Consider the following 27,999-nt stretch of genomic DNA (forward strand, 5'->3'; position numbering starts at 1 on the left):
ATTACTTTCGACGGGTTTTAAGCAATTCGGATTTAATTAAGGTTAACGGGAACCCGGAGACTGTGCTTACTTGATGAGCCTTAAGAAGGGCGAAATCGGTGGTATGTTGTCGAAGAGTTTCCAGCAACCCTATTAGTAGTCTCCTCGATGAAAGTATACTGCGGTATTTCGAATATCGTACCGTTTCTTCTTGCACTGTTTACTGTTGTACTGTGTTGGACACGCTGGCAAAGGTGGACGGCACGACAACATCTTCCAATGAGAAGACACCCTTGTAGACCATCATAGCTTCCCCATCATTCCTAGTGAAGAGTTTCCAGCAACCCTGTTAGTAGTCTCCTCGATGAAAGTATACTGCGGTATTTCGAATATCGTACCGTTTCTTCTTGCACTGTTTACTGTTGTACTGTGTTGGACACGCTGGCAAAGGTGGACGGCACGACAACATCTTCCAATGAGAAGACACCCTTGTAGACCATCATAGCTTCCCCATCATTCCTAGTTTAGTCTGTTGTCGTTTCCTCGGGGACGTTCCATCTCCTTCAGATGGTCTTATTTTCGCTGGATATTTTCAGTGGAGGGAACTACTATTGTTCCCTATCGCCTTGCCGTATCGACTATTCGATTTGTGAACAAACAGGACGGTTTGGGTGACTCTTCTCTTCCATTTCAATCGACCATCGTATGAGCTAGCGCAAGCATTGACACTCCCGATTGTGTCGGTCTCTGTCGAGCAGCTTGACTATATCTATCTTTCTATCTCTCTCTTGCAGTTTTCGTATGATCTCAGTACCTACGATTTACACACAGGCTTCCTCGAAGTCTCAGCTTGGCACGCAGTCAACCTTGGGGAAAATTTTTCCTTGGGTCAAGCTTATATTCAACTACGGTCACTACGTCCCGGCTGCTGTATCACGAAATGGTACCCGCTTTTGCAAGATCTAACAGTCGCTTAAGTGCCCAGTGATCGTGAACGTGAAGACAGATTTATTTCACGATACCCACTCCGTTGACCTTGGCTGTTTGAGATCGTTATTTTTTCACTTTTCATCAGGCTTGCCTTGCCTTACACGAAGGCTGTTTTGTTTGTTTTGTACTTTTAATGGTATATTTTATAGTACTTATTTTCCCAGCCTTTTCCCGTCAACCATTGCTTCCCCACATCCTTCTCCTGCTTGCACTCAGCTGCCTCGTCCTTCGTCCCATCCGAAAGCAGACCATGTGCCCCACTATTTTCCATCAATCTCATCATCATATTGCACGTCCCCTCCCTGCCTCACCTCCACTTGTCTGCCAGGGAATGTTAGAGTTGTGCCTGTCGGATCTTCTCTTATCAGTTCCCTGTTCCATCTGTGATTGGTTTTATCCCAATGAAATAACCTGCCGTATATTTCTACCTGTTAATCTGGTCTTCTTCTGTCTGAGGTGAACAGTCCAGTTAGTCATCCTTTTTTAACACTAGATTGAACTAGTCATCAATTTACTGAACTGGCTTCATCCGATGTCCTGGAACTCGGATGCTAACTTACCGCAATTTGCGATGTAGTAAAATTCATCTGATGAGGCTGTACTCGTGTTTGAAGATAGCTGATTTCAGTATCCATACTTTTGTAGTCACTGGGGCTTTCGTCGCCCTAGTAATTTTGCTGTTTAATCGGTGTTTCCGGTAGTCAAATCGTTCGAGTGCTAGTTTTCACTGCGCAGACTGGCACCATTGTCTTAGCTGAGATGAATACCATAAATCTGTTGACTAGCTGAAAATGGTTGATCAGTTTACGTCAGATTTGTTTAACTTATTCCGTCACCCCCTTTTTCAACTTTCAACCCTCGGCATCCTCTACCATTGAAACAATCTCACTGTGGTAATAAGCCAATTCAGGACCATATATAGATGACGTTGCAATAATATCTTGATGGTCAGAATGACAGGCGACAGCAGTGGCAGTCAACTAGTCGTCGGAACGCTGCTGTATCGTCGGGTATTTTGTTGCCTCACCTCCACTTGTCTGCCAGGGAATGTTAGAGTTGTGCCTGTCGGATCTTCTCTTATCAGTTCCCTGTTCCATCTGTGATTGGTTTTATCCCAATGAAATAACCTGCCGTATATTTCTACCTGTTAATCTGGTCTTCTTCTGTCTGAGGTGAACAGTCCAGTTAGTCATCCTTTTTTAACACTAGATTGAACTAGTCATCAATTTACTGAACTGGCTTCATCCGATGTCCTGGAACTCGGATGCTAACTTACCGCAATTTGCGATGTAGTAAAATTCATCTGATGAGGCTGTACTCGTGTTTGAAGATAGCTGATTTCAGTATCCATACTTTTGTAGTCACTGGGGCTTTCGTCGCCCTAGTAATTTTGCTGTTTAATCGGTGTTTCCGGTAGTCAAATCGTTCGAGTGCTAGTTTTCACTGCGCAGACTGGCACCATTGTCTTAGCTGAGATGAATACCATAAATCTGTTGACTAGCTGAAAATGGTTGATCAGTTTACGTCAGATTTGTTTAACTTATTCCGTCACCCCCTTTTTCAACTTTCAACCCTCAGCATCCTCTACCATTGAAACAATCTCATTGTGGTAATAAGCCAATTCAGGACCATATATAGATGACGTTGCAATAATATCTTAATGGTCAGAATGACAGGCGACAGCAGTGGCAGTCAACTAGTCGTCGGAACGCTGCTGTATCGTCGGGTATTTTGTGACAGGATGTTGGACAATATCCCTCACATCATGTTAAATAAGATAGGAACCATGGAACTGAAAATTTTCTTCGTTACATTTCTGAGCGGATCAATAGGGTGTTTAATATTACCGTCGTTGCAAATTAATTTAGGTCACTGAAATTTCTCGCATTGTTTGTCCAACTTTCTGCCTTATTGCCACAACCGCATAAGACCAAACCAACTTGCTAGTTTCTTGTTAGCTTAACTGTTCCCTCTTATCTCTCGACATTCACGGTGATCGTGTCGAGCTCGTCCTATTTCATCTCGGGCTATCTCATGCGGCACAAAATATCAATCAAAAACCGGTTTGTAGTAAAAAATCATTCTGGAAAAGAGCTAAATAACCGTGTAAATAATGCGATCTGGAAGGGAGGTTCGTTCGGTATAAAATATGGGTACAAATGTTTTATCTACATAATGTACGAACAGCTGGTAAGCACGTATTGGTTTGTCAAAATAGTGACTGATCACGTGGTGTCCTCCAGGTTGATACTGGGAAGTACTCTGTATGGAGTACGCTCACTGTGTGAAGCTACGGGTTGTACATATGCATCAGAACTGAAAGACTGATTAATACATCTGGCCGCATACATTCTGACTTCTGGAAACTGTTCTCCACAGAAAGACTTGATGAGCACGGGAAGTCTCATCACTGGATTTGTTGGTATGTAGGTTGTGGTTGGGTTATTTTGAGGACAAGTGTGATGAAGGCCCATTATCGGGTTTGGGGTTTTTCTCGAATCTTTTCGACTCACCACTTGTTGAAGAAATGAGCATAGAAGCCAACACGCCGTTGCTGTTTTCGGTTGACAATTTTTGTGACCTAATGCTTTGCGCCTCCTTCTCTAATTCCTTCTTGTATTCGTCCCGGCTTTTTTCTAATTTGCCGGAACTTCCTAAGTTGTCCGATGAACCTTCGAAGTAGACCCATGGATGCGTGAGGGTTTCGATTGCAGTCAGACGCTTACGTGGCGTAACAACGAGGAGACGGTTCACGAGGTCTTTCGCCCCTGTAATGAAAGCAATGGGGAATACAACCACCGCAGAACTTCGTGATGTGACCACTTTCTTTGGGCAACTATGGTTGATGCGATCGAAGCGGTGCTAATTTTAAGCAAAGTCTATCTTCAATCAATTGGAAAATGTTTGGGACCGATTGGGAAGTCATCGTTTCAGAGGGGTTTGGTAAACAATCGGTGGATTTATTGCTGGGCAACGTTTCGCTTTTGACACAAAAGCTTCGTCAGGCCAAATGGGTAAGTAAGTAGGTTGATTGGGTTTTAAGGCAGTCGGGGAACCAATCCGTGAGATCCTTTATGACTAGTGACTAGTCTGATGTTCCTGTTTGTTGATTAGTGGGGACGACTAAGATTTACGATAGACTGGTTAGGGGGGGTTCGTCTTTATGATGAACCCGGATTTCTTGGTCCTTGCTTCTTCAGTCTAGGACACCTTAATGGAAAATCCCTCTTGGGGTCGTTCACCTGTGTTCGTCCAAGGGTGCTGGGACAATGGTTTGGGGATGTGGGTGGGGTAGTTAATTGGATCTAACTCTACTTGGATATTGTACTTTTAGACCCAGGCGATTTCGCTGGTAATTGCACACCGCCTCGTGTCATCTCGGCTGATCTAGGAACGCTCTCCACATTTTTGCAAGTTCTACCCCCTCTATTCTATTCACACTCGGATGCCTGGCGATTTCCACCTTCTCGGCCACCAGTCGCTGTGGTGTGAATCTTAAACTGATCGCTAATGGCAGAGAAATCGAAAGGCATGGGGAAGTCAACGTGTTTTTCGACGAGAGTTCACTAAATGCCAAGGGTGCTGCTAAACCACTCGGCGGGAATTTACCAAACTGTTCTCACTCGCTGATCTAGATTCTCACGAAGGCTGCTGAATAGCACTCGGTTGCAGGGAAGTCTCATCAGCGCAGGAGGCAATTTACTAGAAAGTATTACCGTTGGTTGGGATGCCTTGGAGTCTTTTGAAATGTATAGGTGATGTACACCGTCCTGATATTGTCGGATCACTTGTTCAAAATGTCAAATATTCCAGTTTACTGAGTGATGAAAAACTGACTTTTAAAGACCAGTTCGGGATTAATCCTACTCTGCCTACAAAGCATCCACAAACCGGCTGGAATCAGGAAAATATGCCGCCAGTGAAAGTCAAGGAGCTTGTCCTTGTTTCAACTCTAAATCATTCTGGTAGTGAAATCGAATTGAATAGCCTAGCAGATGATTAATTTCATCTCACATGAGGTGATTATGTGCGGTTCAGGCCACCATCGACATCGGGTTGGTCCAAGAAGTGAGCGAACCACGGTGGTATGTTACGCACTACCAAATCACTCTGCATCATCTACCCTTGATCGGTCAACATAGGTGATATGTTTCTATACATTTACTAGGTTGTTTTCGGTGAGACCAGAGATTTTAAGGTTCCACATCTCACTTCAACAGCCAATCTTTCTATTCAGAAAGCTAGTAGTGTTTGCTATTCTCAGTAAGATACGCACGAATTTTTGTTACTGAGCTCAGTTACTACAATTCTTCATTGCGACTTGATCAAATGGCGGCTAATCTGTTCGCCCAGTTTGGCATTGCCAAGCGATTGCATCTGCCCTGATTAACCGATAATAAATCCACCCCAACTGTCGATATTTAGACATGTCCAACGTCACTGTTCTAATTTGCACTTAGTTATCCTTCACTAGATCTGTAAAATATTTTCATCCCACCCATGCTTCGCAGATGTCCGAAATGGATTAGAATCTCGTTGCATCCGGTCCATGTGCTTTCCGCAACCCAATTATTGCGACGAGATTCATATGGCTGGTGCTACACACGTATAAACCTGGCGTAGTTGCGCAAGGAACCAAGCCGGAAGCCGGCCACATATTCGAAAATTCTCCCTATCTACCCAAAACTGGTTACTTCATATTTTTCTTCAATTTCAAGACAAACTGGGGTCGCCTTTCGGTTCCAAATATGGTTGAATGGCTTCCCAATAACGGCACACTTCAAGCTTCATGCCGAAATTATGTATATGTAGGTAAGACCTGGTAAAAAGGAGTTTAACAAAACATGTTGCATATCTAGCCAATGCTGTCTAGAAAAGCAGAGCACTTCATAATCATAATATGGTTGATCACCTGAATACAGCGCTGACCTTCCCAAAATATGAGACTCACTTTTATCGTGGGATTTAGCCTCTAATCTGCATTAACGAGGACATCCAGCCTACCAAATCCGCCACAAACTCCAGTCACTGACGCAACGTGCCTGTCCGGCTATTTGGTCAAGCCCATTGAAGATATACTGTTTCAGATCACTAGGTAATTTAGTTTGATTCACGTGTTACTTGAGTTGATTCGCTTAATCCGTGAAAGTACATAGAAAGGAACAGTACCCATGTTGGAAACCCTAAGGCGAAACCGGCTCGCCTCAAAAGCGAAGAGTTGTGACACCCTCAACGAGAGCAGAAGAAGCTATTTAGACCGCTTGCTGTTCTGAATGGACAATATACATATGATATGTGTACCACGTATACTTTAACTATAGCTCAGTCAGTCTTGGTTAAGTGAACAACCAAACTTATTATTCAACAAGAGAATAACGTCTGCGATTGACCCACCCCTTTTTGTCACTTGTGATCGATCTTTCTAACACAAATCCTCCATGTGCCTGTCTTGACCTATTTCATGACAGTTGATTTTAGTTGTACGGCCGTTACGACCAACGAAGGCGCGTACTTCATGCAACGCAGATCTCCCTGCTGTTGACTCGAATCCCCCACACCAAGTCCTACCTTTTGTATCCTCATGAGGCAATAGGACACTGCAAGCCACTTACTCCACACAGATTTGCTTGTTGACTGCCACCTCAGAAGTTGAGTGACAAATCACCCACCATGTAAACATTTCTTTCATCTGGAGGGACTAGATTTCGATGATAATCTAACCACTGTGTTGGACCATGGCTCAGTAATAACACTGGGTGGAGGCAGTGACGCTGTAATGAGGGGTGAACCAAAATACGATTACTGAAATGTTATTAGGCTCTCAATGCACATTCCAGATATCTTTTGGCCGGAATATGTCTTCCTGAATAACTCCCTTGACTTGGGGCCCCTGTACGAGTTTGACAAAAGGCACGAAAGTCGGCTTCCCAGATTCTGAATCACAGGGTTTGAAATTAGCTCTGCTCAGCACGTTATGGTATATCAGTTCACTTCATCTGATTTCGGTTTGAAATCAGTCGAACATGTGCGTATGTATGATGGTTTGGCTCCCCCAGACCATGTTCGATGCTGTTTAGGTCTAACTGAATCATTTTGTACAGGTAAGACCACCTTTCCCTCCTCGATGGAACTCTGTTAGATTCAGATTGAACTGGAGCGCGGTTTCTTCTGGGGGGGGGGGCATTCACCTCCCGAATTCATGGCCTTTTGGAATTCTATCCGGTCTTCATTTGGCCGACGTTTGTTTCATGTCCGTGAGTTGTTTGGGTTGCTGATGCTGACAGACTTCTTTGAAGGACGTATCTTGCACGTAGGGAATATCATAACGATAAGCACTCTTTTTAGGCGTTGCAGAACAAGCGGTAGCGGAACAAGCGGGCACTTTCATTCCGTGCGCGTGTTCAAAGAACAGTGACAGTCTTGAACACAAGATCGTCATCTCTAGCTAATTGCTACATGGTGAACCTGAGTGCTAGACTGTTTACAGTTTAAAGGATGCCAGGTAATGAGTTGCCAACTTATCTGCCGAAATGTGCTGGTGGCAAGTAGATGACGATTAGCGCACAGCCGTAGCAAGCGACTTGGCTTCTGGTCCTGGGAGCACCTACGCGGAGTCTTCTGCCAAGGTTGCTCACCTTCTCATCCATTCGTCCCAAATGGGCATTCAGATCGCCTGGTGGAATAGCGATACTGCTTCACTTGACCGTTTACATGTGACTAAACTATTCCTGAGTGCCACTACTGCGGTTTCTTAGGCCATATTCAGATATAACAATTAGATTTTGAGTTGTTGGTTTCGGATTTTGGCAGACCATTGCCGTGTGACTACACAAAATCAGCTGCACATTGTATTCTAACGTAAATTAAGAAGACCAGCCGCTGCTCCTCAGCTGCGCGGGCAGATGTTACTTTCCGGGTGCCCAGGCCAAACGGAGGGGGGCTGTTTGAGGTATTTCACCTTGTGCCTTTGATTCAGGAGTCTTACCCATAGTCAGTGGGTGAAGGTAGGGTTTTGTTTCGGTACGCCTTCCGAAGCCTCTGGCGCAACAGTCTGACCCGTAAGGCACTAGTGTCAGGGTTTTCTTGGGATCCCTCCAGGAGCACCAACCCTTCCTAGTGGTAAGACAGCTCGCTCCTTACATCACCATGGGGATGCTGGTCACCGGAAGGAAACACCTCGCCGCCTTCACAATCCTACCGCAGAGGAAAGTACGACCGCACCTTCAGACCACCTCACAGATGGTGAGGTGGTGCAAGAACAAAGTTGTCTAAAGCATTGTGGTCGCTTCTTTAGTATGTGCTTTTTATGGATTGTACTTTAACACAAAACATAACTTGGCCTATGGGATGAAGCTGGACTACAGGAAGGATTTGCCTGCTTGGTTTCGTGACACAGACTCACCTTGTGAGATTTCATCCCAGTAAGGACTGAGGAAAACAAACACACCACGTTTTATACTCTCAAACAGTTGTGATTGACGTCGATCCGGACTGCGAAAAGGAGCAAATCCACACAACATGATGTAGGTGATAATCCCGAGAGCCCACAAGTCCACTTCTAGGCCATAACCTGAATGAAAAGTTTTGAACGGGTTAAGAACCGTATAGGTACCGATTTACATATGAGGATCTAAGTGCATTACTATGTGACGGAGTGGGTAAAAAGGAGCTGACGTGTTCATTCGACTAGTAGCTTTCAATAAGGACCACTGGAATTATCTCTAGTCTTGACGCTCCACTGAGGAAGAATTAACTGCTCAAACGCTTGAACCAGTCCATTTATTTGCGTAAAGCTGTAAAGCTGAGTATTTGCATTACACGGTGCGCCGGGGACCTAGGACACAACCAGGTGATAACTTTCTTCGCCGTCTTATCACCTTACAGAAACTCCCGGACGTTTTAGAAGAACTTGGCAGAGCAGAGAAAAGGTAAATCTCTCAAATTTTATCTTGTACACCTTTTCGGGATGTGCACTATCGAAGCAAAACAAAGTAGTTAGCCACTTAATTCCAGGTGGACCAAGACTACCATCCTTAAATTGCATTTCGTTCTATATAGCTCGCACATACATGGATCTCATATTGATTCGCCGACTTCAAGAATATGAGTAATCACGACCAGACAAACGCATGAGCTTAGCTGGACTGAGCAGCTCAACATGGCGCAACAATAGAGGAGGTGGAATAGGATCGATGAGATGACGGATAACTCAGAACCAGGATAGTAACATCAAGGCACCCCGTACTTCAATTCACCAATCAAAACAGAATTTGACAAGCATGCCTTAGTAATTTGGGAAGTTTATTCCGGATCATTTTTACCATCCATGTACTGCACACAATTTAACAACGTTCTACGCGTCTCAAATGATAGACGGTATGCATTAAACTTCTGATGCGTTTACAGCTGGCTTGTGTTTAAAAATCCAGGATAAATAAAACACCTTTTCGAAAAAATAGAGGTGTTAAAATACCGAACTTCAAGAATATTAGTTCTGAGTTTTAGTATCATCTTATTTTCATGTGGTTGGGATTTGAGTTGGCGCGTTTTGGGAGACGAAGGACTGATTAGTGCTCAGCTAGGCGCGAATATCTGAACAGATCCCAGATTTTGCTCATTGGACAACCAATCTGTGGTTTCTTTTTTTCAAAATTTCATTTCCGTTGTTTGCAAACGCTCAAGCAAATCCACAAATTTTTCAGTCTTTTGGCGAGTAAAAGTCTATTTTCGGTAATTTTTTAAAGGTATATCTGAAACATCCACTGATTAACTGATTGATATGATTAAGCTAAGGTTTGTAGCACTATGTCAAAGGCGAGACAAACTTAAATTGCGCTTTAATCAAGCTGTGGGGCAAGAAACGGTGTTAGCTGACAGAAGAAACTCTTCAAAACAGTCTTCATATCTTGTTCCTCTTTGAAAGTTGGTTATTTTCCCTGGAAAATTAGACATAGCACATGGCTTTTCGTTTATACCACTATGCTTAATGGTAAACGAAAATTTTCCTTATCTTTGCGATTAATGTCGCCACATTCTTTATTAAAAACGGTGGCTGTAGTAACGCGGTGAGGTGTACAAATTTACTTTGAAAGCGACATTCAAACGTATGCATGAGCAGAACGCTTGGTCCGGAATGAAAGGCGTGCGAATCTTGGTAGCAGAGTACTCCAAGCTAGTGCTACCTCCTTCAAACTTCGAAATAAAGTGAATTTCTTTTTTAAGAATAGGTGGCCTAATACCGACAGTCATACAGCAACTTGCTGCGGATAATTTGAAATTTCATTATGACCTTTGACGCTGGTTGACGCAGCAGAGATTTTGACTGATTGGAAATAAGAGTCTGTCGTCTGTTCATGAGATGGGAAAAGATATGATCCAGTGAACATTCCTCCCGCCACGCTACTTTCTGTCGGTACTTGAGGTGATCAACAACCGGGTGGTTCACCGGATGTTCTACATTCGTAGATTAATCAAGGTAATCCAAGTCACTTGTCACACCCTCAAATCCATGCATTTCGCTCCTTATAGAGAGTGATCTTACGTTTATATTATTCCGTATGTCTAAACGGCTCAAAATCCACAAACTGGCACACATCTGGCGATGTTCTTTAATTTGGTCAACTTGACTCGGTTTCCTTCGTTTGGTTTGGAGTTTGACCAACATAAATGGGTAATTTTTTGCAACAATTTTCTCACTGTCACTGCATACCCCAGAGACAAACTAACGTCACAGTGTGCTGCGAAATACCTAGCCTTCTCAAGCTTTCTTATTAAAGAGGTCGCCAATCCTGAACACAAATGGTGTAACATGATATGAAATCTTGGGCACTGGGTATGAAATATCAGTGACCAGTGCGAGTAAATATCAGGGAGATCACAACAGAGGAGGATCGCGAGAAATAAAACGGTTTTGGATGCGGCCATATTGTACTTTGCACACTGGACTCATTCCGAGGTTGTAAGTCACTTGTTCCAACTGATGTTTTTGCAAAATAAAAACCAAACACACAAGAATAGACGTTTTTCTAGGTGAGCTGATCAGGTCTGTCAGAGAAATGCACTAACTTTTGCCTAGTGTGGGGCTGACAAATTGATTATGAACGATTGTTCTGTTCGTGAAATGAATCAAATAAACGGGATCTGCACCACCCTCTCACCTAAAACAAATTCCATGCTCGCGTGGGGTTACTGACCTGTTTAAATGGACCACCCAATGCCCTGAGATGAAATCCCCATTCACCACTACACAGGCTGTTGCCATGTTTCACCACGTCTTGAGTCTTAACTGCAATCAGTTAGACACAGTTCAGTTACCGATTTCTTGTCGTGTTTTTCGACATCAAGTAGGTGAACTGAGGATTTTCTATTCCAATCATCGGACTCTGAAACAAGCCAGGCTAACAGGTCGTAGCGTGTAATGAGCACGTAGATGTCTAAATGAGTTCGTCCTCCCTTTTTCCTCTACTGCGGATACGTAAAATGGTTTTCTACCTCATTGGTGTGATAGAGGCTTGTATATTCCGTGAAATTCCAGAAAAGAAAAGTGAGCTTCCCATGCCTAATAGTGCTTCATATCATCAGCGCAACTTTAAAGCATGCACTATTCTAGGTTGTTCGGTGAACTAACCCGTACTTCGTTGCAACATGCAGCACAATCCTTTTCAACAACCTGATCGTCCATGTTTGAGTTCCGTTGCAACTTATCCAGTTTGCAGCCATAGACCACATTTTCACCTGACGTCCAGATAGTGTCCCGTCAATAAAAGCTTCCAGTCATTTAAAACGGGGGTGGTTTCAGTACGAATTTGGCAATAACGTGTTGTTCATCTTCTGTGATTATCCCGCTACAGAGATTCTTAATCCACTTAACGTTGTAAATGCTCTATTTTTCGTGGTTCTTAGTCAGTCATGAAATTTTGTTTTCACTATTAAATTTGGTCTTCACTAGTAGATGTTACTCCTTGTTATATTGCTATACTTAGTTGCTTTCAAGTTCGCACCGAACAGTCAGTAAGCCATTTTCGTTTCAAGGTTTGGCTGTACTACACATCAAAACAGTTGTAAATGCTTTCATTGTACGACCTTGCCTACCTGTTTACTCGGAAGATCCAAGCTTATAAGAAGGAGACTGTTCCCGTTTTATTCCTTTTCCCGGTGGTTTTCTTCTCCTTGCTCCATAAGAAATTTATTGAATGCATCATCTAACCACCCATCTTATTTTCGTCTTATTTGCATCCAAGCTTCTGAATGGTTTATTTGTGGACGATAGGTTACGTAGCATAGCATTTATGGGGGAAATGTAATAACTGTTTCCCTGAAGGCAGAGTAGGTGTCCAACTGACCAGTCAGATGGAAAGAAGCAGAACCGAAATGCAGCATAAATAACAAATGGGACAATCGGAACGAGATGGCAGAGAAGCACAGTGCTTCTCGGCTTCTCAGCATAGATTGGCTTCACTTACAGGACAAAATCTCCACAAACATACGGTTTTGTATTATCTTATAGGCAATGGTGCAGTGAATTGCAAATCTATGATAGGAAAAACGTGTGGACGATCGATTATTCATCGAAATTTAAGAAAACATCTTAAAAGATATCAGGTTTATAAGTGAAATTTCTGTACTTAAGACCACATGAAACCAGACTAAAGCACTCACCTCTTTCAGACAGTATTTCTGGTGCAATATACGTTGGGGTGCCACACACTGTATACAAATTCCGCCGAACTTCGACTGCCAAACCAAAGTCAGCCAACTTGACTCGCAGCTTTCCATCCGGTTGATGCCAAATCTGTGCGCGCGTTTGTACGCATCAAAATAAAATAACAGAGCCCAAAGAAATAAAAACGGCGGTATGCGCACAACCAACCGATGTCATGGCAACCATAAAATAATTCAAACTGAAACTGGAACGTGCATGAAGCATACTAACAGAACCGGATGTTTGCCCCCAATGGTGACAACAGATGTTCTTGAGACGGCTTCTGATGTGATGCAGTGATTCGGACCACAGCACTGCGTTCCATGTTGTCTAGAGCGAAAGCGACCGTTATCAAATAACTTGTCTTTTCATTCCTGATATGACTGAGAGAAACAAAGGCTAAGATTGGACTGGGGAACCAAACGGTACCCTTGACATCTAAGCTAGGTGGTTGTTACCTGGAAACAAAAGTTACAACAGGAAACCCAAGAAACTTCATCCGTTTTTGTTTACTTTGCAAGAGTCGTTGAGAATCTATAAGTTCATTGAGGAATGTCAGAAGATAGAATTCAACAGAACGGCATGTCGGTGTTGTGTTTGTTTGTCTTCAAGAACAACAACTGATAAGCTCGCTCTGATCTCGTGTTGCAATGAAATCTAATTTGATATTCAATTAACGAATAAGTCTAACGGAACTCCATGGATCTAATGAACTCCACGGAAGACGAAAGCTGCCCAGAGTTTCCACTAATATTATGAATAGCGTGTTTTTCCTTCAGCAGGGAAAAACCTCTTTATGTGTCACTGGCCTTGACAGAATGCACTAATAGTAAACTGGGCAGTTTATGCCCATGCGACTAAATTGTGATCAGCTAGGAAACAACTCATCCTATAATATATTTGATGAGTAATTCATTTTCCATGCTAGGCATCCAAATTGACGTATTATCATTTACACCTACCTAGTTGACGAGCAAGAATTCTGTGAACTGTCCCTCGACTGTATTCGAGATTGCATTTGACTGCTTAAGACCATCGAGTAAAATGTTTAAGCCCCTGTAGCTTCCGATATTGCTGGATCGCCACGACTCTCAGTGATCTGGCCACCCGAGTGAACTCTTTGCACCTGACTATTTTCAAAACAAATTCTGAAATTTCCATCGTCCTAATGGATGAATTATCCATCTTCAAGATGAGCCTGGGGCTCTAGGAAAAGAAGTATATATGGCAGCTTTCAACGAATCCACCAAACGGGCAACTTAAGGATGAATTTCGTCCTTCGGTCTCTGAGCTTTGGAGGAAGGGTCCCAACAGTCAAGTGGACAATACTTCGTATCACTGGCTACGGAGTACGCCTTTAAACTAACCTCCAAGATCCAGTAAATTGCTGTGTATTTTTTTCGAAAACCGGTGAACTCACAGCATTCTGACTGAACTCATTTTCGCATACCATAAATGAAAAGCTGGAAACAGGGTTGTGTAAGATTACTTGTCAGCAATTATTACCCGAAAAATCACTGGCAATGTTGCGTATCTGTGTATACAAAGGTTCCGCTTACCAGTACATTTTCTGGTTTCAGATCCCGATGTACAATATAACGACAATGGAGGTAGAAGAGCGCGTTTGCAATATCGGCCACAATGCCAGATGCCACGTTCTCAGAATACTTGACGGAGTTTGTGATACCTTCAAAAAGGTCCCCATCCTGATTTTAAAAAAGTTGAACCAACTGTTTGGGGTCCAATTACATTCGGAATATGGAAATACTTCAAACTGGGGCAAGACACGCATCGGTCGAATTCACGCTATACATTTTTACAACTCAATATCCCGTATTCCTAACAATTAGTTATCATGTATGCGCACCGTCACAAGAAACTACATTCACTCCACAAAGCTTTATTGTAAGCTGTAATCACCTAGGGATCGTGAAATTCTGATTTAGTGCATTTCTGTTTTAATGCAATTTGCACGAAAGAATACGCTTCATTCAAATTATGCCAAAGGCACTCACCTAACGGTAATGATAGACAAGTAAACGTTTACTGTTAATTTTTGTTTTGACTGATCCCCACAACAACAGAAGAGGAACACCTGGGATTTATTGGTACATTTTTTGCACCATTATTCAGATTTGTTTTTCTGGACATCTAATTTACTTTCGTTGGTTCTTTTCGTCTAAAGACGTATTCCGACTGTTCTATTCCAAGTAGCGCACTTAGAATTGTTAACCAAGAACTCCCACTTCATGGCTCTTGAAACACTTATACACGCTTTCGTCAGTGATTTGCCTCACAAGTGCAGACCGAACCAGCTGACGTAAGTGGTGCTGCGTGATACTCTGATGCTTCACCGCTGCAATTGTCTGCTGGAACTTTGGTCTGGGGGCCGAAATGGGTGAAAAGTGGATTGGATGGGAGGAAATTCAGGATGCATTAGTACAGCTTTATCATTAAAAACATTATCAAAATACCTAATATTGAGCAGATACTCTCTCAGAATGAAGGCATGACTAATCCCCGTGAGCATGCACCTATCGTTCAGTAAGCCACAAGTTTTGTCTCACAAAAATTGAACTTCTTGAGATTAGAACGGATTGAAGCTGTTCGCTTTTTACCGGTAATGCACTAAAAAACTTTGATTTGTTTCAAGATGCTAAACTGTGGGCCGACATATCGGGTTTTTTGAATAGAACATCAAGAGCAATGGATCATCACGGACAGTGAAGGGCGTGCGACGTGGGATTGATAGAGCACCTCGGCTATCTATATAATTTCAGTATGTTAATCGTCTAGTAAATCGTACATAATGGAGTCTAGTTCATGGCCATCAAACAGAGAAGTACTTTGGAATCGCAAAATGGCGGAAGAAAGACCCAACAGAATAACCGTAGAGGGTCACTATAACCCAGATCCACACCTCTACATGTCACGGATATCTGATGAGTTTTTGCGGAATAATGTATATTCCGAATTCGGGTAACGCGACTAAAAAATAAGTTTGGTCAATAGGAGGCGACGGATTATCAACTACAACTGTTGACAGACTTGAACTGGTAGAAATTTTATGCATAACCGCTAGTCTTGTTGGTATACCGAACTGTATACGTGATCAGCAACTATCATTCCTTAGAACTGATCCATTTGGTCCGGCATCCAAAAGCTTCAATATGCCGAATGGTGAAAACCTTTGCTTCATAGATGATCTAGTTGGGGCAGCTGAATTCTCCGGATAGGAGAAAGCAGTGGCAAAACCATGGCTGGGTGTTTACCTAGTGAAATGAATGTGAGATCCATTGGTGTGCTTGGGTTGGGTATGGGAGAAAATATCCACTGAATATGATGTAAACATTTGCGAGCGTATTACATGTGATCCACATTGACCCACACTTCTCACGAGCATCACGCTGCGATGATCTATCAACAGAGTGGATGATAGTATGTCTCAAACCAGAATGAAACCGAGTTTCTGCAGTGTTGTGGATCTTATAACTCCCAGGTCGCTTACGGTATGAGAGAAAGGATCTGAGATATCAGCGTCCTTATTTTGCAACAGGTTGTCAGACGTGATGATGTATCACTTGCTGTGCTATGGAGCAACCGGATCCACAGGTCAGAATGTACTGCAAAACGAAATCTAGTCCAGTTGTTGGGTAGCCCGCAAGTTTTTGATACATGTAATTCAAAAAGATCAAGGCTAGTTCATGTTTCTCAATCTTACTGTATCTGTTCCTCAGTCAGAGACGCAAGAGACAAGTAAGGCAGTTTCGCATTGAGGTTAGCTATCACGAGTAGTAGTTGACCCAAGACATTTTGACTTAGCTGAGATGTGACGAGATGCTAGCATTCCTATGGGAGTTCAAGTGGCGTTTGCGACAGCAGTTATGTCTAACACCATCTACTGAGATTAACATGATTATTGCATTATGCTGTACCTAACTAATGTAACTTTTGAAGTTGTTTCAGCATATATTGATTTGATCGCTGACTAAAGCCTACTGCATAATTAAATATTTCACGTAAACGATTTATTCTACTCACCTACAATTTTGGCGGATCTTAGTTTCAATTGGGGAAGGAAGAACTCAGTCCCAGCGTCCAAATTTCTAACTTACCAGTCGCACAGATTTATTTGATCTTCTGCTAATATGATGTCCGTCTCCTTTATAGCAACTTTCTACATTTACGACTAAGCGTTTACAATGCAAATTCGACGATTGAACGCAGCCTGGTTAACAGTCGTGTGGGTAAGTCAAAACTGAACCAGATCAGTCAGTCGAGGCTATGTTTATTCGAAACCGTCCAAATCCACATGGGAAATGACATCCTCCTCATCAATCTCAGGATTTCCGTTAACAAAGTGTAGTACAGTATCGCGGTTCGTTCCGTTAGTGCGAAATCTCGCGAAGGTTTGGGAACGTAAAGTTGTGATATTCGGGCTGCTAACAAAAGTTGCACATTTTTGAGCCCTGTCTATGGATCTGGCAGTAACCAGAGNTGTTTTTGTTGTTGTTGGTGTTCCACTAATCCTTAATGAGGACGATGAAGGGCGCGCTATAGTCGAAAACAGATGAAAGACACGAGGAAAATCCTCCGAGCCAAATGACAATCATTCGGTTAAGTGAGGACACCGAAGGATATTCGTGTGTACATCCTTTGACTCGACGTGTGTAAATTTGATTACACTGGTACCAGCGGTACCTCACCGTTCCCTCAGATGACTTGTGAGCCACCAAACCCTAGAGTGCAAAACAACAAGAATGAGGTCACTACAAGATAGGTACAAACTGTAGCACATGCTCTATGTGGCACAGAAATTAGATGCTAGTGAAGGAAGCTCACCACGGTGGACCATGCATATGATAACCTGACTGCCACCTAAAGAAACAAATCCTGAGCTCAATCCCTCCGGAAGGATATTCCGAGTGCAAGCAATCTTTCGGAAGAGATTATTAGTCCTAGATTTCCTAGGGCAGTTTCTTCAGTAGCGTTCTACCACACATTTTGTTCTGGTTACAAATAAAAATAGGTGTATGACAGATGCACAAATGTTTTCAATTTCTAGTAAAACAAGAAAGGCGATTGCAATACGCTATTTAAGTATGCAAGTAGACAAGACTAATCTTAGTCTAAAAAGTCATCCCCTTACGTTGCCAAAAATTAGTTGTTTTTAATGTGCTTTGCTTTATGAAAATGTGACACATTCTGCTAGTAGTTGATTTACCCGTTTGATGACAAATAGAGTCGTTGCTTACCTTGACCAATTCCATTACCAGCCAAATTTCCTTCGGTGTCTCATACTCCTCGAGGAGTCGGACGATGTTCGGGTGACTGCATGAGTGCAAAATTGTGATTTCTTGATGCAGCATCATCTCTTTTCCTCGCAGCTTAGCCTTGTCAATGATTTTCATGGCGTACTTTTGTCCTGTGTCACGACGTCGTACGAGACGTACCACGGCAAAGTTTCCGTCACCCAAAATTCGCCCAATATGGTATCGATTTCGTAAGTTTTCAGAATCTGAGAAAAATGTAGTAGATGCTAGAAGAATGCACTCAGTGTGATGTGGTACGACAAATAAACAGTAAAGATCGATTTCACATGAAATGATGACTGTTTGGATGCTAGAAGAATGCACTCAGTGTGATGTGGTACGACAAATAAACAGTAAAAGATCGATTCACATGAAATGATGAACTTTTTGGACTGACAGGGACCACTCTAAATTGTCAGAAATTGCAAATCATGCATCTGACTGCACGGGGACACTCGTTCCACTTCACTCTGAAACAGACAGCGGAAGCGTAACTCACCGAGACAAGTTTCTAACATGGGATGAAAGTCTTTCTGGACATGATATTTAGGCCGAGATACATATAAGCAGCGATGAGTGAAGCGTAAAACGCAAGAACTCAAAAGATAAGTCATATTGTGATTAATGAACATCCCACAAAATTCTGTGTCTCTTCTACTTCGGGAAGCCGAGCATAGCGCATATATCTACTTCGGCATTACAATTTTTACTGAATTCGAAGATAAAGTAGTCCGAATAGATCTGGTAACTGTTGCTTACTCTTTAATATTGGTAGTGTTTTGTGTGAGTTGAATTCTAAGTTGATCATACAAACGTCTGAAGAAAATTTTCCCGGAGGAATAATTTGGGTTTCAACCATTTTAGAGCCCAGTAGACACTTGGAATATTTATGATCCATATTACAAAACCACCGCAGTGAAAAACTGTAGGACGCAAAACTTAACCACAGATGCAGTCAAAACAAATTTTCTCCTCTGAATGATATTAGGTTCAAAGCTGGTCCACCACGTTTCCTAATTTTTGGGAGCCAAATGCACGGTCGACTGTTAAACTGCATGCACCTTCTCTCCTAATGTAGGTGTAGATAAATAAATAAATGGGTACAAAAATTAATAAGCAAATGCTTAAATAGTTAAAGAAAAAATGAATAGAATTTCCGGAATTTCGGGATTTTGCATGGACTTCTTGCGTGATTTCATGTCAGAACACAACTGAATAAAATAGGGTATGGTGCGCTAACCAGGTGCTGATTCGACCGGATTTTGATAATTTTGAAAGACTTCCTACACATTTGCCTAAGTGGATAGAGGTCGCTCTAAGTTCAAGATTGTTCCTAAGAAAAAACGCAGTTAAACACGGCTGCAGTAACTATTTTGAATCGGAACTCAGTAAGATGGCTGAACCTACAACATATTGAGAAACTGTAAGAAACCCGTCAGGTCAAATGTTGTCGATCCATGACCAACGCTAATTGCTGGCATTGGTGTTGTTAGGTCTACTGTGGACGTAAAACAGCTCACCATGTACCAACCTCTAAATACCGACAAAATGTTCTCCTTCGTATCGCCATCTTGGAACCGCTCATTTGATGGTTATGTATTAGCAAATTCTCCACGAAATGAAGTAATCTCATATTAGTTGTGGGAGGATCTGTCAACAAAGACATGGAGCCGAATCGTAGCAGCCAAACTTGGAAAGTAGATGCGTAAGTGGAACATTTCAACAAACAAAGGACTAGTGTAGAACTTCCTTGGAATTTAAAGTTTTGGATTTCATTGTGCAGCTTCATCAATCAGTTCGTTTTTTTAACATAAAACAGCCACTCAAATTCGCGGATGGATATTGTCGTATGTTTGGTGATGCTTAAATCTGTGTCGATCGCAGGGCCCACTGTGCAAGCGCAACTTTCGTAAAACTGTACACAATTTTCCGGACTAACAGTCTACTACACTACATAAAAGCCTTCAGATTTGTTATTGACCTCCATCATTTTAATCCTTATATAAGCTGTTTCACAAATAGACGTGAAAAATAAACTAAAGACCAAACTAATGCCTTTCTTTTGTATTGTCCTTTATACCTTGTGAGTAGTTTCCTCTATGAAAATATACTGCGATATCTCGAATATCGTGCCAAATGAATCATAAGGCGGCCTGTTTGCAGTACATTCAGTTGTAGAATATCATAAACGAAAGGTTCAGTTGAGTCTTTTGTGAAAATCAAATTGATTTGAAAATGAGTCTGTTTCTCGAAAACAGTCCAATTTGGGTTCAAGTAAAACATAAGGTTGATGGAAACTCGGAGAGTGCGCCCACCTCACTTAACTCTATTTATTCAAATTTTGATTTAAAGACCCTTGGGACTCTGAATCATTCCATCCGAAATTTGCGGAAGAACAGCTAGTAAAAATGACGCTGACTGGTAATCTGATAAGTATAACAAAAATGATAGTAATAAGTGTTGTGGGCATCCTGTGCTCATGGGCTTCCCACTCACTGATTACATTAACACAAGTAAGTGTCTTGTTTGCAGCTCAAAACGCGCTCACTCATAAAAGGTCAAGTTTATCGCCTAAATAGGCACACCTCTTTCAAATAGGAATGTTGGAAAATTTAACAGAACAAGGTCAAGAAGATTGTAGAGCAGATAATGGGAAATACACTCGAATCCATTAGAAAAAATGAAATTATACCTTCTCACCTGGCACAAATTTCAAATTGAGGTGCGCCAAACCGACCAGTTTTACTGCGTTGTGTGCTGCTTTCTGTAGCGAGTGTTGTGTTATCGGTTCCACGTGCTTGGAGGCTTCGTGGGCTGCAGTTGCATTTTTGTCTTTGAATTTGCCGTTCTTATAAATTGCCCCATATTTTTCAACCACATCTACCGATTTTTGTATAACTAAGTGGGTTTCATAAACGTCGGGGACGGTATCGCCTCTAGCGAAGTTGTTTGCTTGTAGATCCGTACCCCGCCTTCCAACTTCATCCTGTTGGTTCTCCAGGACTTCCTCATGATATATTTTCACTACATGGAATAACACGAAAATTAATTGGCGTATAACTGCGACCCAGGTTTACTCCGTTTGAGAATTCCACACATTAGACGACAAGAGGTTCAGCGGAACAAAACGAGGGTTACATGATCCTCTCATGTTTGTTTCAGTGTGTAACTGTCAGTCCACTTTTAATGGCGAAATATGTACGATGCAACCAGGATGCTCAGGCATAGATAGACCTATTTGCGAACCCAGCCTGTAAATCAGTCCAACTGGGCGCTTCCTAGAAACCTTTTGCTAACGCGCTCATGTTAACATCACGCAGGAAAAGTTACCACGACCTGAATAAAATATTTCTAAATTGAGAGCACAACTCCTTGTGGGGGGCGGTATTCTTGGCATAAAAAGAAATTCGACTTTGCTTTTACTCAGTAATCATCCAACTAGAGAAATAATTATTTCCCTTTCACAAGCCTACAATATTTGCAAGTTTGGGCAAACGCACTTAAGGAAGGTGTGACGTAATAGAAAGTGAAACTGGTTGTTAGAAGATATCTAACCAAAGCGGTAGGAAAAGTCTAATGTCGAGTGTTTTCCATGAGTCCAGCCGAACTGCAAATGTTGTTTCTCCTTTAACAACCGAATAAACATGACGATACTGGAACTACAACATCACGAATTAGATGGATATATTTGTTTGTAATTAATGTTTCGTTAACGGTCACCAAACGCCGCAAATTTACCATTGGTATGCATACGCAGAGAGCTGGTCAATCGCGTCTTTTTTATTGTACCATTGCTTACAAAACTCCACCAAGAACAACACATCTGCCGTTTCAAAGATAAATGCTGGTGGTTCAAAACACCGTCCGATATTCCCGATATTCTTGAAGCACTTATGATTCCAAAAGGAAGGAGGTTCACACAGAATGAACATTTTACCGCCAACTTATAGCAGCTAGGTTCTAAATCTTATGATAGGAATTAAACCCACGAGTTCGTGAGCTTCAGTTCACAGATAATAATGTTTAGACAGATGCCGACAAATGTTTTGACCAAAAGAACCCGTACAAAACAGACAGCACGAGCGATTCCAGCTCAAACTGAAGCGTCATCAAACGTTTCTCTGACCTCAGATGACATTGAATACCATAGATATCCGTGTATTTCCCTCCCCTACGTGATAATGCCTGTAATCTTTTCATTTTTTCACAGAAATTTGTTCCCACAAAATTATCCGTTCGTTCTGGTCTTGGTCAGGTAAAATCATACGTGTACGCTACATAACAGGCACTCTAACTGTCTTCGGCTCGAGAATGATACCTGTTCAACGGCCATTCAGTAGCCATTTTTTCGGTCATGGGAACGTAGAGGTGTGGCTGTATTCCGCAGCCATCTGATCCGCGTAACTCGTAATTTGACTGTTGATAATACGCCTCTTTTGGAATAATACTCCATACTCTGCACTTTTACTTAGTTTGTGATGGATAAGAAAGCCATAGGGATCCTATTCGCAGCAACGTTTTTGTGGCTGCTTTTAGGGCGTAAGGTACAGCTACTTAAATAACGTCCCAATTATCTCTATCCCGTAAAGAACTCTTTTATTCATTTGCTTATTCCCCAGCTAACATCCACCGGGTTTTCGATGGGAGAGACAACACTAAATTTCCCTTTCCTGATCCTACACATAAACGGCGAGCCCCAGCCGTATAATGGAAAATTTCGTCTGAGCTGTTTTATTACGGTTAGAGAACCAATGAATGCTCTTGTTGTTGGGCCTCTGCAAAGACAAAGGAGGTACCTAATGCTTCCGTGGTGACGGTCAGGTCATCAATTAGTAGAGGTATGCAAGAAGAGAGATTCAACTTTCCAATTTTCTCTTACTGGAGATTGATAAACTGTGATTTACAGTTCAACGTATTCAAGAATGTTCCTCCAGTCCTGAGCTGCGTAGTTTTTCATCAGAAACAAACACCGGTCTTGAAACCTTTGCAAATTTTCGGAACAACCTATCTTCACGTTTTCTAACGGAATCCTAACAAACGACTGGTGAATAAGTCGAACTGAGAAATCAAGTGCAGTTTCACGTTCGACAAGACGTGGAATCTGTAAAAATTCAAAGCATTGTATTCCATTTGTCTACTTAAGCAACGACGTCCTGAGGGTGGCACACGATTGCGCAAAAAGGGAAACGAAAAGTTGAGTCTAGGTTATTCTCAAATGTTGCATGAAAGAGTTTGTGCACATATGCTTAGCTGGGTGAAGTGGATAAGGAGCGCTCTACCGACAGCTGCTTGTAGGGTTTCCGACTATGTGAGGTTATCTTGAGGGCTTGAACGTGATCAGGTGAATAGTAACCGAGTATCTAAAAGTATTAACTCTAACATTTAATGGACAGAGGGATATACCCATCCTAATCATTTCCATGGAATAGGAAATGTTATTCAGGTGTCATCCTTTCACTTACAATAAACGCATATTAACACCAGCCATCAACCAAAACCACTCGATCGCTCAGTTGATAATGACTGCATTCCCACGATCGTTTTTCTCTTATCCACGTAATTTTTACTTTTTGATTGTTGTATGTCTAATCTGCAGACGTGATTGCGCATAATCGAGCAAAACAGATCAAGTTTCATCGGAAAGGATAGCTGAAAACACACCAACGTTTATGAGAACAGTTGTGACATAAAACCAACCCGTACGGCAAAAAGCAGTCGTAATTCGGCTTTACCGATGGTCAAGCACCCGATAAGCGCTAGTCTGTCAATCAATTAGGCTTTCAGGCTAAACTCGCACAAATGGAATCCCCAACAACTGACTATCATCAAAGCTTCGTGAATTTGTTTCATTCAGCAGACATTTTGTGCACAGAGGTTTCTGATGCACAGTGTGTCTAGCCACTCTGCGTAACTCTGCTCATTTTTATCATTTTTACGAAAGAAATCGGATGCCTTCAGCTCCATGAATATAACACAAATCTGAGGTGTTTGTGAAGTGCGTTAGTGAAGCCGACGACAGAAAGCTTGGTATCAATGAAATGCTTGGTTAGTAAGTATTGTGGGTTACTTGCGTAAACGTTCCATTGTGATTACCGAAAAGACGTTTCAATTCACGTCAACTTTCTGAACATCCTATCGGGAAGTATACTTTAAGCGTTTTCGGTTAGCGCTAACTTTAGCCTCAAAAATATGCCACGACAAGAACCAATGCGGCTCTCATCTAATTGCATTGCCAACTAAAGCCCTCATCTTGCTGTGCGTGGTACATATCCGTTAATAACTTGAAAAGGGTGTTGATAGAAGAATCGATCATACATCCATGAGCATTCCACCACAATGATGATAAATGGGGACAGAAACATTTTGAACGAATAACTTTCGGAGCTATATGATTATGGTGTTCCGTTCAAAACCTCCGATGATTCCATTTTTGCCTGGGCTCACTCGGTTTGTCCATTACTAGGTATTTCAACAGAAGTGAGTATTGTCGATTCAAAGGCAACATAGATTAACCAGTATTTCTTAATCAGAAGCCTTTTTCCGATGACCTGATTGCAAGATTTATTGAGAACATATACGCGTTCCAAACATCCCGACCGGATCGGTTGAAGAGATGTTGATACTCCCGAAATAGATCAAGTAGAAAATTTATCATACATCGACAGAACCGCTACTTTACACCGGGTCACATGGAATCAAGAGATTGGTTTTCAAACGAGGTCGCAGAAGTTGGCTTATCATTGTGCTTTACGTTCACGCGTACTATCAGTGGTAACATGGCAGAAACACTCATTCACAAAGCTATCGATCTAAGCTTCGGAACGTTATGGATGTAAAACCACGTTGTACCTCAAAATACACTACCTGATAAACCGTTTGATAACCTTAACTCTCTATCAGCACGATCGCTAGCTATAGATGTGTAGTGCCTTACGATTTCAAGTCATCTTGCCAAACAGAGGTCATCTTCCAGGGACAGTATCAGTCGGATTCCCGTGGGGCACCTCTAGAATTTTATGGGTTTTTTCCTCAGCCGGTAGTTACACGACCTTGAACACCTACCAAGAACAAATTAAAGTCACATAGTTCAAAGGTCATATGGCAATTCCAAATGGTATGAAATTGGTGACACACCGACGCATGTATGACCTACAAACTGTTGGAAACCTGATCAAACTGATTGCCTGTATTTAACAATTGTCATGAATTCAAAATCGAAGCTACGTCACTAGCAGCAACAAATGTACAGCTTCACCCAAATTTGCAATCGACAAAATCGAAGTCAACATCTAAATTCCTTGTCAGTGTTTTGGTGTAATTCCTCCTGAGAAAGCGTTCCTGTGCCAGTTACTGGTTCCGGTGGGAAGGCACCGAATACAGATGAAGACGGGATACATTTAAGGGACGGTACACAAAAACATTCTATGAAGCGTTTTTGCGCGTTTGTAGTTTGTCACTTTATTCCCGAAGTCTACACAGGATACTGTTCTTGAACAGGAGAATAAAGCCGTTTCCGCGAGACGCAACATTGAAACAAACGATAGTGAAGTCACAATATTGGAGCTTTTTTGTTCAAGAAGGAAACAGACCAGTTTTACGGCAGTTCCAATTATCACTTTGCCAAGGCGTGCGGGTTGCTGTCAACCAATGATTCAGGCTTGACGTTACCAAACAGCATGTAATCAGATAAGCTCACAAATAATTTATTGTCAGAAGCCGAATCTTTCGGGAAATGTAATTGCACACTTTCGCACTTCAGAAGCAAGCCAAGTCAAAGTACGCTGAATTGTACTTTAAAAACCATTCAAGTTTGTGCAATTAACCTGCAGTTTTCTTCGGCTTATATTATGAAACCTGCTTCAAATAACTTACCCACAAAAGCGAAACAAAAAACGGTAAATCCCGCGGGGACCCCCAAATCATGTTTTTACGTTGAAAACCTTCTTTGGATGACGGGTACAACTGATATTACATTCACGAGGGATCCTTCAAACCGTCTGTACGTTTATCACGATGTACCACGTCAGTTTTTAACCAGCTGCTAACCACCAAGCAGTGAGCTTGCAGATCTATTGTACTGTATAGTGATGGCGTAGTTAATCAGCCAAATAGCGAAACCACATCATAGACTTCAATTTGGCACATCTCGTTACGTTAAACGGTACAGGCTCCATATTTGAAATTTTCAACTAGTACTTCGTCCCAACCTGTGAGGTGATGATGTCCAGGAAGGACACAATGGGTAGATGTCAAATCTGGGGTTCACAGTAGAGACTGGCTTTGCTTTCAAGACATAGCTCTAATTGGAACTGTGAAATCTATTCAATATCTACAACGCAGAGTTCGCAAGTAATTTGCTACGTAACCACGTGTCATGGGGTCAGTTTCTAAAATTGATGGACTTCAACTTGATGTGAGGCGTTTGCCTACAATATACACAAATTCTTCGATATGATATCCTACAAATAGCCTAGTCCATGTCTTGTTTAATATCGGCTCCTCTTCTGAGATCAGTGACTATTCTGAAAGACATTCCTGACAATTTGTCGGTAGTTATATAATTAACGGAAGGTGTTAGGTGCTTTTTATGATTAAAAAATGTACACCGTCATAGTCCAACTGTGTGTCACTACAAACTTCGTAAAATTCAACTAGAGACCCTAGCTTTTTTATTTTATATCAGTTTGTTAGCCCACAATGATCACTCATTGGTAAATTTTCGCCCGGCTGACCAGATTTCCAATTTGTGAAACTCATTTGCACCCTATTATGGTGCACTTTATTCTTAAAGGTTTGACATTTGAGTCGTTTGTTTTCTCTGTGGGGTCGGAGATGAACTCAAAGTAGACGGTGAGGTCAAGTCAAACTCACAACTTTGATGGCAATTTTCACGTCGTTAATTACTTGCTAGACATGAAACGCATATTTATGACAGTTATCCGCTCCCCAAAACTACTAAAGTGAAAATAAACCGTTAGCTAAAAACGTGTAGGAAAAGGGTAACGTATCACCTCGATTGGTGATGAAACGCTCGCAATCAAATTGCCCAGCTCAGCGAACAAGCCAACGGCCACCATCTACGCTACCTGAGCTAAGGACATTTTCTTCTATAGGGTAACGCACCTATTTCCACCACTTGTCTTCTCGATGGAAGCAATAACCAAACACTGGCAGATGATATACTTCCATCTTTTTTTAAACCAGAGAGTTGTGACAAAGGCTATTCGGTTCACGTTTCTGAGGCACCCACATTGGAATAAAAAGCAGTGAAGATTTTCTTTAAAGTCTTGATGAATCGTCATCATTTCGCTTGATTTCGCAAATGCTTAATGCTTTGTAAGAACATCGAAACAGTTGAAGTTGTTTCAGCAGCTAGTTAAGAGGAATCTACAGCGAATTCTAAAGAAATTTTGTGTAGGGTGCTGGCCTTGAAACTATCCAAAATAAAACCCATACATCTTTGGAACAGGTAATTTCAGTCCGATATCCGGAGTGTGTCCGAGTTTTGAATTATCCCCCAGAAACCTGAGGGTGGTTATTCCAATTTTAATCTTAATGCATAGTTCGACCACATTAGAGATCTTAAGTATTAAAACCGCGGCATTTCTACACTATGACAAAGGCAATATTTACAAAACCAACCAACTAACCGACTGGTTTTTCAGTTATTGCACAAACAGATGAGGTCCGTCCTTTCGGACTATCATGATTTCCGTCCACACTTCCAATTTGATTGCTTCCTGAAAGGTTTTCAATGTGGGGTTGATGTGTACAAATACCTTCCGTGTTTTCTTGGGCGTTTTCTGTCGATACCAACGCATTGTTCAGCTTCTCGTCAATTTCATGGCCCTTCTTACTTGCACATACCTCTTCATTTGAAGGATTTCCCAAGGTCTTTTTCCCGTTGGGTCGAGACCGACGTTTTATTCCCCGAAGAAAGGGTTTTTCGCCTATTTGTGCCGACAGTTCCGAAGAGGCATGCGGCGAGGTGCGGAGAGAAGGACGTGATCGTTCATG

At 41.9% G+C, this 27,999-nt stretch overlaps 2 protein-coding genes across 2 annotated transcripts in view; one reads left to right on the plus strand and one right to left on the minus strand.

Annotated features, from left to right (window-relative positions):
* The window catches only part of T265_02553 (hypothetical protein), a gene marked incomplete at both ends in the record, with an annotated part of 65,999 nt that extends 64,613 nt beyond the window's left edge, over positions 1-1,386 (plus strand). Inside the window, one exon of the mRNA XM_009166832.1 lies at positions 774-1,386. Within this exon, the coding sequence (XP_009165096.1) occupies positions 774-956 (183 nt within the window). The remainder of the gene's footprint in view (positions 1-773) is intronic.
* A 2,025-nt stretch (positions 1,387-3,411) lies between these two features.
* T265_13036 (hypothetical protein) lies at positions 3,412-27,999 on the minus strand (the record flags this gene model as incomplete). The annotated part of the gene is given in 10 exon segments (XM_009166880.1): positions 3,412-3,831; positions 7,435-7,563; positions 7,578-7,642; positions 8,372-8,539; positions 12,628-12,760; positions 14,230-14,376; positions 17,926-18,188; positions 20,094-20,297; positions 20,683-21,006; positions 27,684-27,999. Coding segments are annotated over 10 exon segments (2,169 nt in total), but the record flags the coding sequence as incomplete, so codon positions are not given.

The sequence above is a fragment of the Opisthorchis viverrini genome (assembly GCF_000715545.1).
Source record: "Opisthorchis viverrini unplaced genomic scaffold opera_v5_31, whole genome shotgun sequence".
In the NCBI taxonomy this organism is placed as follows: domain Eukaryota; kingdom Metazoa; phylum Platyhelminthes; class Trematoda; order Opisthorchiida; family Opisthorchiidae; genus Opisthorchis; species Opisthorchis viverrini.